An 18,915-nucleotide genomic window follows, 5' to 3' on the forward strand; every position below is an offset into this window, starting at 1 on the left:
GTGTTTAATGGTTCATCCACTCCTAGAAAAGCTGTCTGTGACAATAATCCAGTCAGCCATCATGATGTCAACACAACTTAATCTGGAAACCAGTTTAGTAAAATAAAAACCTCTTTACGAGGGTGTAAGAAATTATGGGGTGTTTTGTCAGAAAATTGCAGACAAGAGGCAAATATATGTATATATGTATGTATATATAGGCCTGGGTTCAAGTCCGACCTATGTCCTTCCCCACTCTCTCTCTCCACTGTCCTATCTAATAAAGGCAAAAAAGCATCAAACAAACAAAAACAGACATTTAGAGGCATTTTAGTCCAGACGCAGAAACTCCTGAAGTGGCATCAGAACAGAAAAGCTTTAAGTTGAGATGAAGTTTGATTAACAACAAAGTTAACCCTAAAGATCCGACGTCACACGCCAACAGATGGCTTTGTATTGGATAACCTTTAAAGCTATAGGAAGGAGGCTGCAGGATGCTGATGCAAAGAAGACTTGGCGTAATCTCTGTGGGACTAATTGCAGGCTGAATGCATAGAAGGAAGATATCTCACAGATTGATTAGAAGCAGCTTAAACCGTCAGCGACAGCACCCCGATCAGACAGGGCAAACAATCCTCTGTGACAGACTTACATGTCCATGTGTACATTTATTGAACGGAAATGAGTGAAGGGATTTTCCTCACAGGGAAAAAGTGCTTTAGGATTATACTGACAGTCACTTTTCTCAGAGTATCTATTTGATTTTGGTCAGAGCCACAGCTCGTCTCTCTGTATTCTGAAACAGGGCTCGGATCAGATTCTTCACCTCCGAACTGGAAAACTCCAACGCCAGGGGCCCTTTACTGTCAGCCCACCTGTGGAGACAAAACAGACAATGAGCATAATGGAAAGGAGGATTTCTCACGGATTAAAAGGACACAATAGCCGATAATGTTTCTTATTTCTTTGTCTGTTTCGAGAGTTGAACCCTCCCTGAAGTCTAAAAGTGAGGTTACGGTTGTTTTGACCTCTTCTGCTTTTAAAACATTTTTTAAAACTAATTGCAATCTTTTAGATTTTTCAGTAATATTTTCACAGGTGAAAATATCACAAAATAAAGTGAAAACAGATTTAATTATAAAATTGAATCAACAATTGAATAAATGACATCATGAATGGGAAAAGACAAACAGAAGGAACAGCTCTCTTGTCACTTTAACCTAAAACAGTGACCATAAGCACCTCAAAATAACTTCACTGTAATCTTCGGTTTATGTATCCTTTAAGTTTTTTTTCGTACCTGTCCACGATTTCCTGCAGGTTAGCTCGCAGCACGATGACCAGCTCCTTGAACGTGCCCCACTTCTTCACATAGAGAGGAACTTCCTCCTGGTATTTCTTGTTTTTGTTTTCCTCGGCCAGAGGGATGAAGACCAGCGGACACTCCTCGATGATGGTTTGGCACAGAGTGTGGAGATGCTCCCCGTCCTCTGAGGAAATATCCTGAAGGTTTATAAGCGAGAGAGAAGATCTTTAAATGACTGTCAACATTATTAAGTAAACAATAACTGTGAAATAAAGCATAATCAACAAGATCAAGATTGGGTCACTTTACAGTACAACAATGTTGTCTTTACTTGGGAATAGAATTTTCACTAACATCTCTGCACTGGTATAAGTGTAAGAAAAGACAAACCTCAAGCATCATGATTTTAGAAATGACTTCTGTGATGGCTGTGTTGAGGAGGTTGCCCATAGCTTTACAATAGATACCAACAGGTAGGACATCCTGCCACACTGTGCCCAACTGCTTCAGCTGATGGATGACCTGAAATCAAGTAAACAGAGGGTCATAGTGTGAAAGAGAAACACGAGAAAGATCACAGTGCATTTCAAGGTCTTTGCTCTCACCTGTCGGACTGCTTTACTGGCTGCGATGTAGTTGTCGTCATCATCCAGGTTGCAGAAGTTGTGAGCTGTTGAGAGTCGCTCGAGCAGCTCAGCTCTTTGGACGTTCATCTGGGCTAAGAAGCACTGAGCACCTGAAGGAAAGGAAAAAAGGGTTACTCAAAAAAACCAAACATCATGGAAAACTGTAGATTTAAGTCGTGTCATTTGTTTTTAGAAGAAAAAATGTCAAATTCTGGTACGTAAAGATAACAAAATGTCAACAAAACAAACAGCGGATTCATTGGGAGTTAGCTTTTGCTTGCCGTGAAGTTCAGCACTAAATTTAAAAGGCATTGTTTCAAACAGCTCAAACAGAAATGTTTACCTAGTTTTCTGAATCCAGGCACCATGTCAACAAAGGTTGCTACGCCCTCGCTGAGGGGCTGTGGCAGGTGAGCCCTGAAATGGTGGCCCAAGGTGAGCAGGTGGTGGGCCAGGTACATGCAGTTGTTGTGCTGGATGGCAGCCAGGTGAGGGAACTTGAGCAGGTTCTCCCTGATCGGGGGAGGGAACCAATTACACCTTGACAGAACTTGTGTTTGTCTGATCGTCTGTATGTCACATGTGAGGGACGCACTTACTTGTGGTAAGTTGGTACGACATCATAGAACAGCTGAAAGATGTTTCTGACGGTAAAGAAGAGTTGTAACGCGCTGAAGGGGAGAAATTAAAAGTTGGGTTTTAATTTTAGGGAGGTCTTATAAAAAGCACAGTGGAGAGGGAGTATGTACATCACAGTAGCTCAATGGGTTTAGCTTCAGAAGGTGAGATTCAACACAAAGTATTTAAATACAGAAGATGTTGGAACGTACCATTGTGTAGAGCTTCCAACAGCTTCACACAGCGTGTTGAGTGCCAGCTCCATCAGCTGCTGCACTGACTCGCTGATGCGACACGCCGGCAGACTCAGACTCCACGGAGACAGCTGCTTCGAGTTCTCGATGGTCATCTCCTCCTTTCTTCCCTCCAACTTCCCCTTGACCTTCCCCTCTGAAGCAGGAGGAGGCAGCTTGGGGAGACGCAGCTTGTAGTCTGGTGTGATCTAACAGGATGTTGTCACACAGGAAGAAAACATGTCGTCAGGCGGATTCCCAAACATCGAGATGTTTAATTAATAGAACTTTTTTCTCCTTGGGCTAACAGTATATATCTACTACAAAAACAGCTAACTTAAAATAAAAAAAATAAAAGTGTTACAGCTTCTACATGACGTTTGTTTGTTTAGTTTGAAGTTGACGAATCCCCAGCTCACACCCACCTTGACCGTGTTGTGCATCTTAGAGGTCATGAGTTTGCGGGCTGCTACGATGACATCCTTGCACTTTTTACTGGCGAAGTGACAGTTGACATCCCTGGCATACTTGAGCAGGTCTGTGGAATCACCCTGCAGAAACTCCATCTCCTTCAGAGACTTCTCAAACTCCTCAGTTTCCTTGATCACCTGAAACACAGAAAAGAAAAGATGAATCCACCGACGTGTTATGTTCATGTGTTAAATGAAACCAAGGCTACTTGGACATAATCAGCCAGAACAGCTGGACAGATGTGCGTGTGTGTTATAGTATACAAACTGCTGTTATCTCCATACAGTGTTGTATTTATCCAGCTGGCTGCTGTTGGTGGGGATGGAGTAGAGCAGACACTCATGGATGATGCACTTGGAAATTTCCTCCCAAATCAGCTCTCCCAAGATGGCTGACAACTTTTTATCACCAATAGACACGTCTGGGGAGAAAAAAACAAAAAACATGTGTGTTGCTTTTATCAAACTCATGTTATGTTAGAGCCATAGAGAAATGGACGTAAGCACAGCAGGTAATACATTCAGCTATTTCACATCTTACTGTTTAACTCCGTTTAATTCTTTGGTGTCAACTTAAGACCTGTGGAGTCATGATTGGAGAGTTAAACAGTGAAATGTTGAATATACCCAGCAGGTGTGAGTGCAGCGTCTTGAGCACCAGGAGCAGTTTGCTGTAGACCTGTGAAGGGGATGATCTCTCTTCTTGGCTCTCGTCCAGACACTGTAGAGCCAGGATGATTCCCTCCCCCTGCTGCTCTGTTACCCTCACTGACAATGATGGGTACACCACCAGCGGTTTCAGCATGGTCTTTATCAGCACCTGACCTGAAGAACAACAACAACCAGGACAGGTAAGAAGCAGGTTTTCCCTTTGGATAGATTGGGCTTGATGGCTAGCTTTCGGGATAAATAAAGATGCATGCGTAAAAACAGCACGTCCCTTATACAGTCCAAATACAGAACTGACCAGCTGCAGTTCTCATTTCAACAATACCCAAGTCAATACATGTTGTGTTGTTTAAAGTTGTTTTAACTCAAAGTCTCTATAAGGTCTGAACACTTCTTTTAATCAGGACATTGCTGTGTGTTTATCACTGAGCAGTGTTGCTTGTTCTTACTGAAGAGTTTGATCTTGTGCTGAAGGTCTCCCTGGATGGCGAGAGCCTGCAGGACGCAGCACAACAGCGCTGGGGGGGTTGGTTCACCATCCTTGCTGCTACCGTAGGTCAGGTTCAGCTCTACCTTCAGGAAAGACTTCAGATCTGCTGGCTCTGGTGGTAAAAAAAAAATTCAACAATCACGACTAATGAACCAAACTCAGACAGGAAATAAAAAAAAGTAAAATACCAGTTTATAAATAATATCAGTTTGCACAAAGGAAGGATGGATATCTGTTAATTATCTGAGAGTTTTGTGTGACATGAACCAACATGAAAATACTATTAATCCAGTTATGTTGGGGAGTAGGCTACTTTCTGACGTCTTACCCTTCGAGGACGGCAATTTCCAGATAACGAGCCTCTTCCATTCATCTCCCAGATGGTAAATTAAGTTTTCTCTCTGCACCGTGAGCTCCGAGCTGAGAGCGCTGAGCAAGGGCAGCTGAGATGTCTTCCAGCCCTTCAGTGAGTCCACACTACCTCTCGCCTGTGACACATTTTTAAACGACTTTTCACTGATCATGTTCTAGAATAATTACCGGTACATGTTTAATTTGTAAAGTATCAAAGTTTGTTGACCCTGCAATGTAAGAGTACAGATACATCACTTTGTGGAGATAAGATCAACTGTTTTATTTCCCTTGTTAATTGTTTTCCACCTACGTAAATTCATTGTATGTGTAAATGTATACTAAACCCAAATCTGATTCTGAACAAACACCATTGAGTAACATTGATTTTTTTTCAAGGTGAGTGATTTCCTAATATACATACGTATATAAAGCCAATCTAAAAAAATAGCTAGTGTGTAAAAAGTTTAGATTACTTTCCTAATCCCAGTTTACAGTCGGAGTGATGCAGTGTGACGTCAGAAGCACTCACCCTTTCCAGGTGATTGGCTGCATCAACATACTTCTTGTCCAATAAAGCTTTGTTGAAGTCCTCTTTTGCACTATGAAACTGAGACCCACAGAGAACAGAAACAGTCACAAAAACATTCAAATATACATTTTATAAGCAAATGTGCTGCAGGCTGGTACACGATGCATTTAGCCAATAAGATCACAGCTGACCCTCTGCACCCCCTTTGGGTGGAGTATGAACTCTTGACTTCAGGGCGCAGGGACAGAGTGACCAGGATGAGGACTAAAAGTTATTTGTACCCTGCAGCATCCAGCTGCTTAACAAGCTCCGATTATACAGAATGTACTTGGCACTCTGCACTTTATTTAACCTGCCACTGAAATCCCTCTTTTACTTATGTGATTGAATTATTTTTTGTGCTGTCCTGTTGTTTTGTTTGTAAAATGTTTTTAGGCTCTCAGATGCAAGACAAATTCCCAATAAAGGTTTAAATTCATTCATTTTAAGTGCCACTATTTGTCTACCTGTACAATATAGACAGCTAGACATTTACTAAACACTTATCCACTGAAACATTGTTTTTACCTCTTTTAGGTGTCCGAGCATCGTTATTATGATAGTGTTTTTCTCCAACTGCTGCTTAAGTTTTGCGTATTCATCGACAGCCACGTGGATATTCTGTTGAACCTGTGATCCAATACACAAACACAACACGCTTAAAAAAATCAGTTATTACAAATGTAGGCAGAATTGAATTAGTCTGATTATCTTTTATTGCAGGGGATAAATCTAAAGCACTGCTTTACTTTTAACACAAACACAAACAAACCTCAGTTTCAATGCAGTTTTTAAGGATATCCATTTCTTTGGAGACCTCTTCAACCTGCGTCATTAACTCTTCAGATCCTTGCAGACTCGGGAGGAAGTCACTGTACCTCTTGTTGATCATGTCGCACACTTCTTCCTGTGAACACATGAATAACAAAGGTTTAAAAATAACTCCATAAAGAGTCAAACACTTCATTTTAAACCCAGGGGATGTCTGCTGTAAATCTACTGCAATATGTACACAATAACCCCCCCACCATCTGTAAATATGTGAGTTTTAACTACGCTGTTGATGCTATTTATTGTATTTTTTATTGTGTTTTTCTTTTATTGTGTGTTTTTCTGCTTTCTGCAGCACTTTGGTCAACCTAGGTTGTTTTAAATGTGCTTTAGAAATGAAGAATGATTTAGACCATCCTAACAGCAAAACCCAGAGATAACGCGGGTCTCGGTAAAATTAAATAAAATGTTTATTTTGTGTTTGTACTAAAATAAAAACAGCCACGTTGTCAGATGTCATCGCAAGTATCTGAACCACACATTACTAGTTATAAGTCTCCCTAGGCGTAACAAACTGTAGTTAAATAGATGGATAACCCACACTTTGGTTGGCTCTAATTGACTTTATCACATTTTAACACTTTGAGTTTATACTTCGCTAACGGCTCAGGCTAGTTCAAACTTTGCTTAGCATAGTTAGCTCATGTTATGCTAGCTCGCGAGCGGGTTACCTTCGCATCCTCCACCTTTCGCGACATTTTGCTTATTTTACAGGACAGATCTTCTTTCTCTAGTTTTCCGGAGCTGGCGAGCACTTCAGTCACAAACGACGCCATGCTGCAGGATTTAGAAACGTTACAATATTTTACTAGATACTGTGACAGCTCAGCACAACAACAAGCGGAGACCCGCCAGCTGCTCTGATTGGCTCCGAGGTGTCGGCAGCTGATGCTCCGCCCCTTTGTTCTTCTTCTTCTGTTGGATTTCCGGCAAGCCGTACACTCTAGAGTGTAATGCTTCCGTCCACAGTCTAGGAGTATATAATTATTTCATATCTTATGATAAAGGCCTCTAGAGTGTAAGAAAGAAGAACTTTATTTCCACAGACTTAAATGAGAAAGTTGAGAATCCCAAGTCAGATAACTCCCTGAATAACTGGCTTCTTTCAGTCTTATAATTACCACAAACAAACATAGACTACATGTCGGACTGTTTCCCCCTTCCCACACTGACACAGACCATCAAGATTCAATTTAATTTCAAAAACCTTTATTTGTTCCCGGTGGGCAATTCAAGGGCATACAGAGCAGTAAATGGACGACAGTGCAGCTGTACTAAAAGTTTAACCAAAAATAAAGTGTTATCAAAGAATAAAGTGTCAAGATGTAACTACAAAATACACATTTACAAAGTTAGATACAAAAGAAGGTATAAGAGGACAGTGATGGACTAAAGATGCAAACAGACATATATTATACAGTAGCGAACAGATATAAACAGAACTATATGTACAGATGTAAACCGATTAGATGTTTACCAGTTACCTCTGAGTAACTGGCCAGACCTCAATATCCTAACCTCAGTTTAAAGCACATCATCCTTTCTGCTAAATTTCAGCAGAAGCCTCTTCCTTTTTACTGACGGTTGTAGAGAGAAAACATTTCCTGTCCTTCTTTCTGCATCTTATCCCATCTCTCCCATCCCACTATCAAGCCTAACGCAGTTTAGCAGACGGTTCTTCCTTCATGAGCCCGGGTCTGTGAAGCTTTTTGCCTGTTATAGGGACGTTTTTTCTTGCCACACTATACGGATTAAGCTGGGTCCTCGTAATGTAGCAATAAGTAAGGTCTTTTACTTGCTTTTGGTAAACATAACGATGAGAATGGTCTTTTTCCCTGCTCTCTGTAATGTTAACAGACAAAGAGTAAGGTTCTTTACCTACTTTTTGTAAAGTGTCTTGAGATAACATTTGTTCTGAATTGACGCGATACAAATAAAGATTAATTTATTGATAAAGATTGATGAGAGGCAAAACATCCTTCAGAATTTCAACAACATCCAGTTGCCTTTTGAATTGTGTTAAATCAAAATCCCTATTTTAGCCAGTCCTATTATTCAAACAATTGCCATGATGTGCGATGTGCTTTAGTTTACATTTTATATTTAGATACCAAGCAGTCTCTGATTTTAATCATTCAATTGTAATGTTTTATTAAATACATTAAATAAATACATCATCGTTTATTGATCAGAAAGCTGCTCCATGTGAGGTGATGATGTTATCTTCTGCACCACCTTGCTGTCCTCACATTAACACTTACATGAAAATGAAACAGAGCTTTTCATTATTATTTTTTTATTCATTTTTTATTATTTGTATTTATTTGTATTGCGTTTTTAATTCAATGTAAAGCGTCCTTGGGGGCTTGGAAAGGCGCTGTGAAATAAAATGTGTTATTATTAAAATGGTCGTCCTGAGTTGTTTACATCAAGGAAGGGCTGCATTAGGGTGTAGGGCCACTCAAACATATCACAGTAAGGGTTTGAGGTACAGTGAGCATACATTCCCCCGGACAGGAAACCCATTGAAATAAGCGCAGCCGCAGAAGCAACGCACATACCTGCTTTCAGCACACCTTTACCCCAGCGACTCAACACACTTGTAGTCTGACTCTCATCAGCAGGAGTCTCCTCAGGTGAACCAAGGCGAAAGTCTCCAGTCTTCCTAAGTTCCTCTGCTAAATTGTCTCTGTCAACCAAATACTCCTCCTCTTGTCTTGTTTCGGATTGATTTTTAAAATCGTGGATACGCTGTTTTAAATCTGTATTGTGGGTGTACAGCTCATCAATTATATGCTGCTTAGCATCAATTTCCCTTTGTTGATTTGCAGCTACTCTTTTTATCTCCCGGATTGATTGATCAGCATCCTCTAGTTGGTACTGATAATCCTTTAAAGTCGACATCAACCATTTAATTTCATCTTTCTGTCCACTTGACAGTGACTCAAGTTGATTCCGCTCACTTTCAGAGATATCATTGTTGTCATTTAGCAATTCTCTTTCTTTCTGAAGATCAGACAGTGCCTGCTTCAGGTTTTTTATCTCTGCCTGATTTGTTTTATTACAATTTTCTGCACACTCCAGATCTTCTGTCATCTTGTTATAATCCTTGAGGAATGACTGCGCGACTTGTAGTTTACCCTCAAGAAAATAAACTTGATCTTTAAGACGTTCAAGCTCTCCGTTCATACCTTTACTTTCCTCATTTAAAAATAAATTATTCTCTTGTAGAGTTGTTATCAAAGCATCTCTTTTCTCCAAGGTGAACTCATTATTTTTGTTGACTTCTTGTGCTTCTTGCAGTTGATTCTTAAGTGAATCCTCGTGATCATCATCATTAGACTCCCGGTTTGCAAGCTCATCATTCATATTTTTTAGTCGACACTTGAGTTCCTCCACTTCCTTCCTAAGATTTTGATTGATAGACTGTTGATGTGCAATCTCATCAGTATTATTATGTTGATATTGGGTTAAAGCTAACTTCTCCTCTTCTAGACTTCTTATATAAGTGTCTCTCTCCTTTAATGTCTTTTTCTCATCAGACAAAAGGTTTGAGACCCGGTTCAGTTCTTTCTTTATTTCGGTAATCTCATTGGTGGAGGTCTCCTTTGCCCTCAAATCTCCTAATGCACAGTGCAGCTCCCTCTCTTTTGATTGCAGGGACTCCTGCATCCTGGATACTTCTGTCACCAGATATTCATTCTCTACCTGAATTTTGTCTTTCAGATGTTCAAGTTCACAAAGTCTTTGTAACTTGTCTTCATCGAGTTTGTCTTGCCGAACCTCATGGTTACACAATGCAGCCCTGAGTGTATCAAGTTCTGCTTGCTTTGATGAAACCTGTGACTCAAGGCTGGAGACCTTCACAGCTAGTTTCTGATTCCACTCGCTAAGAGTCTTCCTATCGTCCTCAAGACTCTGCAATTCCCATTTAAGCTGTTCAACCTCTGCTTGGTATGTGACAAGATGGTTTATACTGTCCATTAGATATAGATTCTCCTTACTAAGAGTCTTCCTATTGTCCTCAAGCCACTGAAATTCCCCTTTAAGCTGTTCAACCTCTGATTGGCATTTCTCGAGATGGCTTTCTATGTCCCTTTCAGTGTCTTTAAGATTCTGCAATTCTACATTCAGCTGTTCAGTTTCTGCTTTGTTTGTTTGTTCTTCAGTCTCTTCTCTCAAAACCAACTTCTCCTCTTCCAGATTCTCAGCATAAGCAGTATTGTTCTCCTCAACACTTTCCCCTGCAGGCAGAGGGTTTGAGAACAGCAACAAGTATTCATTAATGTCTCTGGTTTCACAAACCAACATCTGAAGCTTGCTATTCTCAGTCTTCAAATACTCTACCTCCAACTCTAGAGAATGGTACTTTGACACTTGTTGTGTTAGGTTGGCCTCATTGGCCTTTGAATCTTCTAACTTCAACCTTAGTGTTTCTACCTCTGATTGAAATGAAGCCTCTTGTCTAATTGTTTCATCCTTTAATTGACCTATTCTATCTTCTCGAACCTCCAATTTTGAGATGTTCTCCCTCCTCTCATGCCACAATGTAAGAAGCTGGTTTTTGTAAATTTTCACTTTTGTTTTAAGGTTGGCCTCATTGGCCTTTGCATCTTTTAAATTCAACCTTAGTGCTTTTATCTCCATCTTATGGTTGGTCTCCTTGGTGCTCGCTCTAGGTTTTCTCCTGATCTTTGATTTAATTGACTGCTCCCTGCTCATTTTACCATTCAATATTGTGTTGTACATCACCCAACCATCATTACCCTGATGCTCCTTTAACTGTGAACAAGCAACATGAATATGCTCCTGAGGGCTCTGAGGCTCAGGAGTTTCCATGGACTCTGACACATTGAGGTGACGCGAGTCCTCAAATATTTGTGAACAAGCAGCGTGAACATTTTCTTGAGACATTTTTTGCTTCTGAGAGAATTTGTTTACAGAGAATTATTATTATTGTATATTACTATTTAGCAACAAAACGTAGCTACAATTAAAACTTGAAATACCATGTAGCTATATTTGCAGGTGGATCAGTGTCTGAATTCTCCTTCTTCACATGCAAATGTTTGACCCTCTCAAGATGAATTAAAACAGCACAGTGTGATGTTACTGTCTGAAATGTTGTTTTGATCCTGTGTAAAGCACTTTGAACTGCCTGGTGTCCGAACGGTAAATAGAATTGCCCGACCTTACCTTGATCCAGATAAAAGGACGCTTGCGACGTCATAACATACGTCATAACATAAATTATGACGTCACAAGCTCAATAGTGCTCAATTCAAAAGTTATGATAACATACGTTATGATAACATACGTTATGACGTCACAAGCTCAATAGTACTCAATTCAAAAGTAAACAACTGAGGGATTAATCAGCCAGATGCTCCGCCCCTTCTTCTTATCCTTCTTAGGTTTTTTCCATTTGACGTCAAACTGCAAACGTAACTGACAGCCAACATTTATTTATCAATTTATTAACTCGTATCATTTATTCATCGGTAAAAACATGACAAGTAAAATAATAATTAAATTCCAAAGATAGTAAATTACTAAAACCATTATTAGTTGCGAAAATGACGGTACTACCTTTGTACTACCATAGACAATATTACTACTACAGACACAGATTATTTTTACAGTCTATGCTACAGACACACTTGTACCTGCAGACCACACACACACACGCACACACACACGCACGCACACAGACAAGGAGAAATAAAAATCCTTGCTAAAAAAACAGTGAATTATTCCACAAAGCAGGAGCTTTAAACCTAAAGGCTTTTTTTTTTCAATCACGCATTCAACATGTGGAACAACAAAATAAATCTGACCGGAATTCCTAGTTTGATATTCGACTGCTCCGGTAGATGGCGCCAATGCTCAGGAGTGACAGGACAGCAAATCGCCAAAGATAACAAACGAAGAAGAACTACCCGTATTTCTATGGCAACGACAACTCTCTTTAAGTCGTGCTTCGGTTAGCTTCCTTTTGGTAGCTTTTTACTTACAACATTGGCGCTTTCTTCTCTGACAGTATTTCTCCCCAGAAAACTCTGCTGGTGATTATTATTATTTCTTCTTAAAAGCTGCTGATGTGCTTAGTGTGAAATCAACTGATTGCTCGTGCTAGCTAACGTTAAAGACAATATTAATGGCAGACTGTTGGAACACGGACACCGGGGAAGCTGTGTTTCGGACCCGGGATGCTGTCAAAAATTTAAGAATAAAGTAAGTAACACCAAAACCCATGTGCTTGTTGTAATCAAAAGGCTGTTTTGATGTACTCTTCTGTTACCTGGTTAAGTGAAGGAATTTACTCCTGCACACCTGTAGTATTGTGTCACATGATTTCTTTTGTTTAGGGTGCGTATAGAGAGGGTGACCTCCACAGCAGCCCTCTCTCAGCACCTTCAGCAGCAAGTTCTGTCCCAGAGAGACAGAGGAGACATTGAGCTGGAAACCCTCACTGCAAAAAGCCAGACAGGTACTTGTAGTCTACTGCAGATAAATGACTGATGGGGATGGATTTATACTAACTGAGTTATTTTATCATTGCACTGTAGACATGTTGCACAATTTTCTTTTAAAGTGGAGATACTGTGAAAAACATTTTAAAATGTTTTTTGAACATGTTGGTAACCTGAGTCTACAAAATTTGAAATCAGTTCATCCATCCAGTCCTTTGTTTGTGCTCTGCATAATTCCTACAACACAGAAAAAAATGCCCTGTTAAAATGTGCTCTCCTTGTGATGTCACAGTGTCACAAAAATCCCCTCCCCTCCCCTGGTTTCTCCACCCATGGACTCCACCCCCAGTCGAGAGCAAAACTTTCAATGTTGTTTTAACTTACCTCCTCTGGTTGATTTCTTGTGATCATTGTCATTTTTACATTTCATTGCTTGATTCTCAGAGAATATTGAGTTTTGTTTGCAGCAGGGCTATTGCTGGCAAGTACGTGCCTGTTTACCATCAGTTGTCTATAAAATATTAAGGATCTTGACTGTCTGGATGATTTTCTCTTTGTGGTATATTGGAGCTATTTTGTGTTGTTTTTGTTGTTTTTTCTGTCCACAGAAAGTACTTCATATTATTGAAAACCAACACTGTTACAGGAATGGAGATAGTTCATCATTTCAATCAAATATGCATGCGTCCATGAGGGTGGATGTTTACTTCACATTTTAGTAACTTGGTTTCTCTGTCACTAGGTGATAATGAAGAGGAGCTGGAGGTGGGCTGGCAGGAGAAACTCTTCAGTCAGGTAGAACTTATATCACGTAGCTTAAAGAAATGCACACATTATGAATATACATCTCTATGTCCTTTCGAAGAAGCTGCCAACTTACCATCCTCTCTTTGTATGTGTGTGCGTGTGCGTGTGTCCCCAGTATGAGATGGAACTTTTCCAGAATGAGGCAGCATGTCAGACCCCTCTGGACCGTCAGTACCACACAGAAGTCAAGGCCCTGAACAGGTCAAAGGGCAGAAGAAATCACAGAATTTTTACATACACTGATCATGACCGTTACACTAACTGCCTTCCATTCAACCAAATGGTGTGTGGTTTTGCATTTTTCAGTTTCATGAACAATCAAAAGCAATCTCGAAACCTAAAGTTCTACAATTCCTATTTTTACCTATGTTTTTATTAATTAGCTTGTTTTTTTTAAACCTTAAAACAGCAAGCCGCTGACTTACTGACCACCACCTTATCCCGTCCCACATTCCTGGCTGAGAGGATGGCCAGTGTGAGACACAGACGGCAGGAAAGACGCACCATGTGGGTAGAGAACCAGCTCAGTTTTTTAAATGGTCTGGAAACTCATAGGGAACAACTGTATTCTAAAAACACGTTATAAAAAGTATCTCATCTGAGCTTCTCTCTGTAATATGTAAAGAAGTTGTGTAAATGTAATACAGGTAAAAATCAAATTTCTTTAAGAAACTTTGATTTGTAACGCTTGTTTGTCCTGGAAGATTAAATTGTATTGTTTAATGTTTCAAACAGTTGTGCCAAATGTTTCAACTTTGCAGGGATTCAAGTGTCCCAAAGTCAAAGATCATTACGTGGGAGCCCACAGAGGAGTTTGTGAAAAACAGCCATGTGGTGAATAATACCATGCAGACCATGCACATCATGGGGGACCTGAGCCCTCCTGGAAGGTAAGACGGCTTGTCATGGATGTTGGCAGCATTGTGTGTTCTGCATGTGCTCTGCCTATTAACGGTTTTGATTGTTTGTGATAGCAGCACAGGCAGCACCCCTTTAACACACGTATTCCTTGAGATGTACCGGTAATGTGATCGCACTCTGTGGATGTCATGAACACAGGGATGTAATCCAACAACAGCGTACCTGAGACTATCTTCAGATATGGTTCAGCTGATCCCAAAGCATACAGATTTCAGGGCTTCACATTCAATAAATCTTCACATTCATCAACAGCTGTTTTATTTTCCTTATCCAGAAAAAAATATTTAGATACTGATCTCAAGTTTCTACTTGTTAAGAAGACGATGAGAACAAAAAGGCTACAAAGTAGAATACATTCTGATGTGTGGGAGATTTTGAAGTTTAAAAAATGAAGGAAGGAACATTTTGCTAGAAGTATGTTGCATTGATGAACTGTCTCCTGTTTGTGATTATCTGTGTCTGTGTATTCCCAGACTTGGCCAGAAAGAGAATGAATGTTTGCTGCTAACCTTAAAAACCGACGGTAACGGAACAGTCATCGTAAAACCCGACTTCAACAAAGGCAAAGAGCCCTACAGGCAAGTTCACAACAGGACTGACACCGTGTGTATCATAACAGTGTGTACTATGCTTTTAGCCACACCACGAATTTAAGATCCACCACTTTAGTCCACGTGTCTATGGACTGAAACTGAAAGCTTGTGATGAATCCTTTTAAACAAAGAAACTGCCCATAAAACCCATAAAGCTATACTTATAATAACAAACTATGAGAAAGGAAAAGCAATAAGGACAGCACTTCAAAATGTTATTTTAATTGGCACAGATGTTTTGAACAGACACTCTTCTTCAGCACAATTTATTTAAATACACACAGGTGGGACTTATTTTTATTAGTCTAAAATAGATACTAGTCCATCCCTCTAGAGGGCGTAACCACCGTCGGTCTCTCAATGCCAGAGTATTAAATTGGCATTATAATTGAGCTTCTTTAACTCGAAGTACATATCTGATGTAAAAACACAAAAGACACATTACAAACTCTATGAAAACCTGTGTGGTTTGTGGCGTGCAGGATTGTAACTGAGGGCGAGCGGAGAGAAGTTTGGCGTCTCACTCTGGAGAATGTATCTCCAGCCATGAAACCGGAGGAAACGGAGAAGGAGCAGAACATGTACAAAGATGTGAGTTAATCACAGATAAGAACAGATGATAATAGCCTTTAATGTTCATTTTGATATGACTGTTTATGGAGGCAGCATTATATCACCTAGAACATTCACTTTTCTCTTTATCTAGCTGTACATACGACACAAGGAGTACCTCAACAGCCTTGTTGGTCAGGACTTTGAAATGGTAAGTCTTTATTTTATCTTTACTCTGTCACAATGGTCTAAAACCTTCAAATTATTCAGTTTAAAGTCGCGTGTACAAGGTGGAGATGAAAGGAGGATGTTTTTACAAGTTGAAGTTCAGACTGATCAGTACTTTGTGCCTCCTCTTTAGCCCCCTGCTGGTATTCTGCGCTATGTGATGCACGGAGAGATCGGTGAGTAGGAGGGCGGTGGTCATCACAACTAATACTTATGAAACATCCGTAAATAAGTTTGTCTTTCTCCTTTTCCAGTCTCAGCCAAAGGATTTGAATATGATAATTTATACATCCACTTCTTCATGGAACTGCCCAACAGTAAGTCGCATACAGTTTAAGAACTGCTGTACTTAAATCAAATAAAGTGAATTCAAACTACTCTAACTTGTGCTTTTATGATTCTCTCTGGTTTCAGATTGGTCCAGTTTGCCATTTCAGTCTCTCTCTGGGGTTACCCAAACCTGCCGGACTAAAACATTGGGGAAGGTTTGTATAATGTGTAAAAGAGTGAACAGCTTCAGAGCGCTGTCAGTGATTGAATATCAAAGAAGTCTTGTTTTCTGCCAACAGGAAAATGTAGCTTTCTTCAGTTTCCCCTTCAGCTTTGAGGCGTTCTACATGTGTGAAAAAGAGAGTGAAGGTCAGAGTCCTACATGAAATGTGATGTTTGCTTAATTTAGATTCTAGTGATTTTTTTTGTTGTTGTAAAGATGTATTCATGAGTTTAGTCTAAACTGTGAGGTTTCTTTTTGGTTTCAGAGGCAGTCCTCCAGTGGCCAGTGCTCTACTTCAAAGTTCTGTCTCTGGACTCCTGGCAGCGCTATCGGACTGAAGGTTACGGCTACCTGCTTTTTCCTGCAATGCCTGGTATGTTAGATACATTTCAAATGTTCAATTTAAAGTTGCTGGATTACAATGAAGGCTGCCTTGAACAGTTGTTTTTTTTTAATGTAGTTTTATTTTCTTTTAAGGGTAATTCCTGACATTTTAGAAAATGGAATAAACCAGTGCTTTATATTTTTAACATAAAATGCAATTGAATAATTAAATAAAACATTTGCTGTCATATGCTGCTGTTCAAATATTTCAAAGCTGTATTTTTTCTCCTTTTATTCATATTTACAAATTTGTCCATTTAAAATTAAGAGAAACGCGTAAAGGTATCTCCTGCTATAAATACTAAACAAAACAAAGGAGCAACCCTGAAAAGAAGGGAAAATGGTTTTATCACTTAATGGACAGTTTCATGTCTTTTGTTTTATTAGTATGTTTTTTCTTTGTGCCAGGTAAACATACAGTAACATGCCATACATGGAGACCTCTTCAGACAGGAACAGTCTCTTCTCTGAGGCGATTCTTTATCGGAGGTTCTCCAGAGCTTGAAGACCACAGCTACGTCAGGATACCAGGGACGTTCAAGGTATCTTTGAACCTCTGTGGAAAATGTTTCTGTATGAATAGATGTGGACCTATCAATGGGTTTTTTTTGCTTTTTTTTTTGTCATGACGTTATTAAACAATGCATAATTGTTTTTATAATTCCTTAAAATAAACAGTTATGTATTGTATCATTAAGTGGTATTTAGAGGTATCCATGATGTTTTCAAGAAACTGAACACTTTTTGTTTAACATTCAGTTAATAACAAAGATGAAACATTTGAGTATTTTGGTACACGTTTCCTCTTGAGTAAATCACTTCACCAATTTTGTGAATATTTTGAAAGTTGGATTTTTGTTTCATGGTTTATCCGATAATAAGACTGTCTGAAGTTTTTTTTGTTTTTCTATTTTTGGCTGCAGGGAGAGCGGCTGAGTCGCTTTGGCTTTACGACAGAAACCACAGGAAGTGTCACCTTTAATCTGCACTGCATCCAGCAAGCCAGGTAAGAACTGGTTTACTGAAACATGGGTCTTTCAATGTCAACTTTAGCTGGAAGTGCAAAGGATAATTTATAGAAAATCAAAGTGTGTGTTTCTAAATGTTTTATTAATCACCAGCAAATATCACTCTATTACATGTTTTGATTTTCTACACAGTAGTTGTTTATGTGTGTGTTGTGTACATCTCAGGACCTTTGTTGATGCCACCATGTTGAAAAAAAGGAGGCAGAGAGTATTTGATCAGCTGGGAGGATTCAGTCAGCAGGGAGCTGTTTGCACCATCCTGGGTAAAGACATTCAATTTAAACTTAATTTAAATACATTACTGCTGTTTTAAAAGTCCTTTAATGCATGCTGGATATGTTGTTTGTTCTATCCCATTAACTAAGAATATTTAACAATTCCCTCTTTTGAGCAAAGAGCATTATAAATCAACTTTATTTGATTACAGCAGCAGATCAACATCAATAAAAGATTAAGCTTTCCTTAAGTGGAGCCCAATTAAAATATAAACAATGATGGTCAGAATCACTTTTTGGACAATTTGCCAGAAGTGACTAAACAAACATTAAAAAAGAAAAAGGTTTTAATTTATCTATTTTAATATGACTTGATTTGATTTTTCACTCTCCGTCAGAGGCCTTCCAGAGGGCCAGGAAAAAGATGCAAGACGCCAGAGAAAGTCTTCCTAGAGACCTGATCAACGCTACCTCCCAACTCCAGATTGAATCATCGGCATAGATGAGAAAGTCATTAAAAATCCCCATGAAAACAGCCAATTAAGGTTAAAAACACAGGTGACATTACAAGAGACACCGAGTTTCCCTTTTCCCTTTAATCAAAATTTGCACATTTTCCATGTTTGGCTGATAACAGTAGACAGAATGTACTGTTGATGAATTGTTTTTTTTATGGATGGACAGTTTACATGTGTGGTGTCACCACAAATTATGTTGAATGTAAAATTTATTTGACTAAGTTTATTATTCTAGACACATTTATTCCGTTACAGATCGTAATACCTGTAACAATTGAGAAAAAAACATTCATGATTGAGATTTATGCATTTTTATTGGTATTTTTAGGCTTATTAATCATTGTTTTATTTTTAGTATAACGTTTTTTACATTTTTTTCCACTTAAATGTAAATTGGAGATGTCGTAACAGAAAACTTGCTTTGAAGGTTTTGCATAGACATGTTTCTTCTCTCCTCTGTCCTGAATGATTTTACACAGGACAGAGAGAATTTATTAAAGATACTTTAATAAACAGAAAACCTCATACTTAAGTTTTTTTTTGTTTTGCTTGAAAGTCT

The 18,915-nt window shown here is 39.2% G+C and overlaps 2 protein-coding genes across 2 annotated transcripts; one reads left to right on the plus strand and one right to left on the minus strand.

The window, feature by feature from the left end:
* Positions 1-627: 627 nt before the first annotated feature.
* Positions 628-7,033, minus strand: zw10 (zw10 kinetochore protein). Its single transcript, XM_079356526.1, has 16 exons — positions 6,816-7,033; positions 6,086-6,220; positions 5,842-5,943; positions 5,275-5,352; positions 4,720-4,879; positions 4,351-4,503; positions 3,860-4,057; positions 3,518-3,654; positions 3,188-3,370; positions 2,742-2,971; positions 2,511-2,582; positions 2,255-2,424; positions 1,891-2,021; positions 1,676-1,807; positions 1,280-1,482; positions 628-854 (listed from the first exon to the last, which is right to left on the minus strand). The coding sequence occupies exons 1-16, from the start codon at positions 6,918-6,920 to the stop codon at positions 734-736; spliced, it is 2,310 nt and encodes a 769-aa protein (XP_079212652.1). The 5' UTR covers positions 6,921-7,033; the 3' UTR covers positions 628-733.
* Positions 7,034-11,881: 4,848 nt separating this feature from the next.
* mks1 (MKS transition zone complex subunit 1) lies at positions 11,882-18,883 on the plus strand. The gene is made up of 18 exons (XM_079355265.1): positions 11,882-12,378; positions 12,513-12,634; positions 13,360-13,412; positions 13,540-13,707; positions 13,834-13,931; positions 14,186-14,314; positions 14,819-14,923; positions 15,421-15,529; positions 15,645-15,701; positions 15,852-15,894; positions 15,973-16,035; positions 16,133-16,203; positions 16,288-16,357; positions 16,477-16,584; positions 17,004-17,137; positions 17,519-17,601; positions 17,789-17,886; positions 18,237-18,883. Exons 1-18 carry the CDS (start codon positions 12,302-12,304, stop codon positions 18,338-18,340), a joined length of 1,692 nt encoding a protein of 563 aa, XP_079211391.1. The 5' UTR covers positions 11,882-12,301; the 3' UTR covers positions 18,341-18,883.
* The last annotated feature ends 32 nt before the right edge of the window (positions 18,884-18,915 follow it).

Source organism: Symphodus melops, assembly GCF_947650265.1.
Source record: "Symphodus melops genome assembly, chromosome: 11".
Classification (NCBI taxonomy): Eukaryota; Metazoa; Chordata; class Actinopteri; order Labriformes; family Labridae; genus Symphodus; species Symphodus melops.

Bases quoted from the DNA above. Each gene is read 5' to 3' on its own strand.
- zw10 (XM_079356526.1), bottom strand. From the start codon at position 6,920: ATGGCGTCGTTTGTGACTGAAGTGCTCGCCAGCTCCGGAAAACTAGAG. The intron at 5,353-5,841 runs GTAAAAACAATG...TGTGGGTCTCAG, and splicing joins TGCTCGGACACCTAAAAGAG to TTTCATAGTGCAAAAGAGGA. The intron at 2,425-2,510 runs GTAAGTGCGTCC...TCCCCCGATCAG, and splicing joins GTCGTACCAACTTACCACAA to GGAGAACCTGCTCAAGTTCC.
- mks1 (XM_079355265.1), top strand. From the start codon at position 12,302: ATGGCAGACTGTTGGAACACGGACACCGGGGAAGCTGTGTTTCGGACC. The intron at 16,204-16,287 runs GTTTGTATAATG...TTCTGCCAACAG, and splicing joins GGACTAAAACATTGGGGAAG to GAAAATGTAGCTTTCTTCAG. The intron at 16,358-16,476 runs GTCAGAGTCCTA...TTTTGGTTTCAG, and splicing joins GTGTGAAAAAGAGAGTGAAG to AGGCAGTCCTCCAGTGGCCA.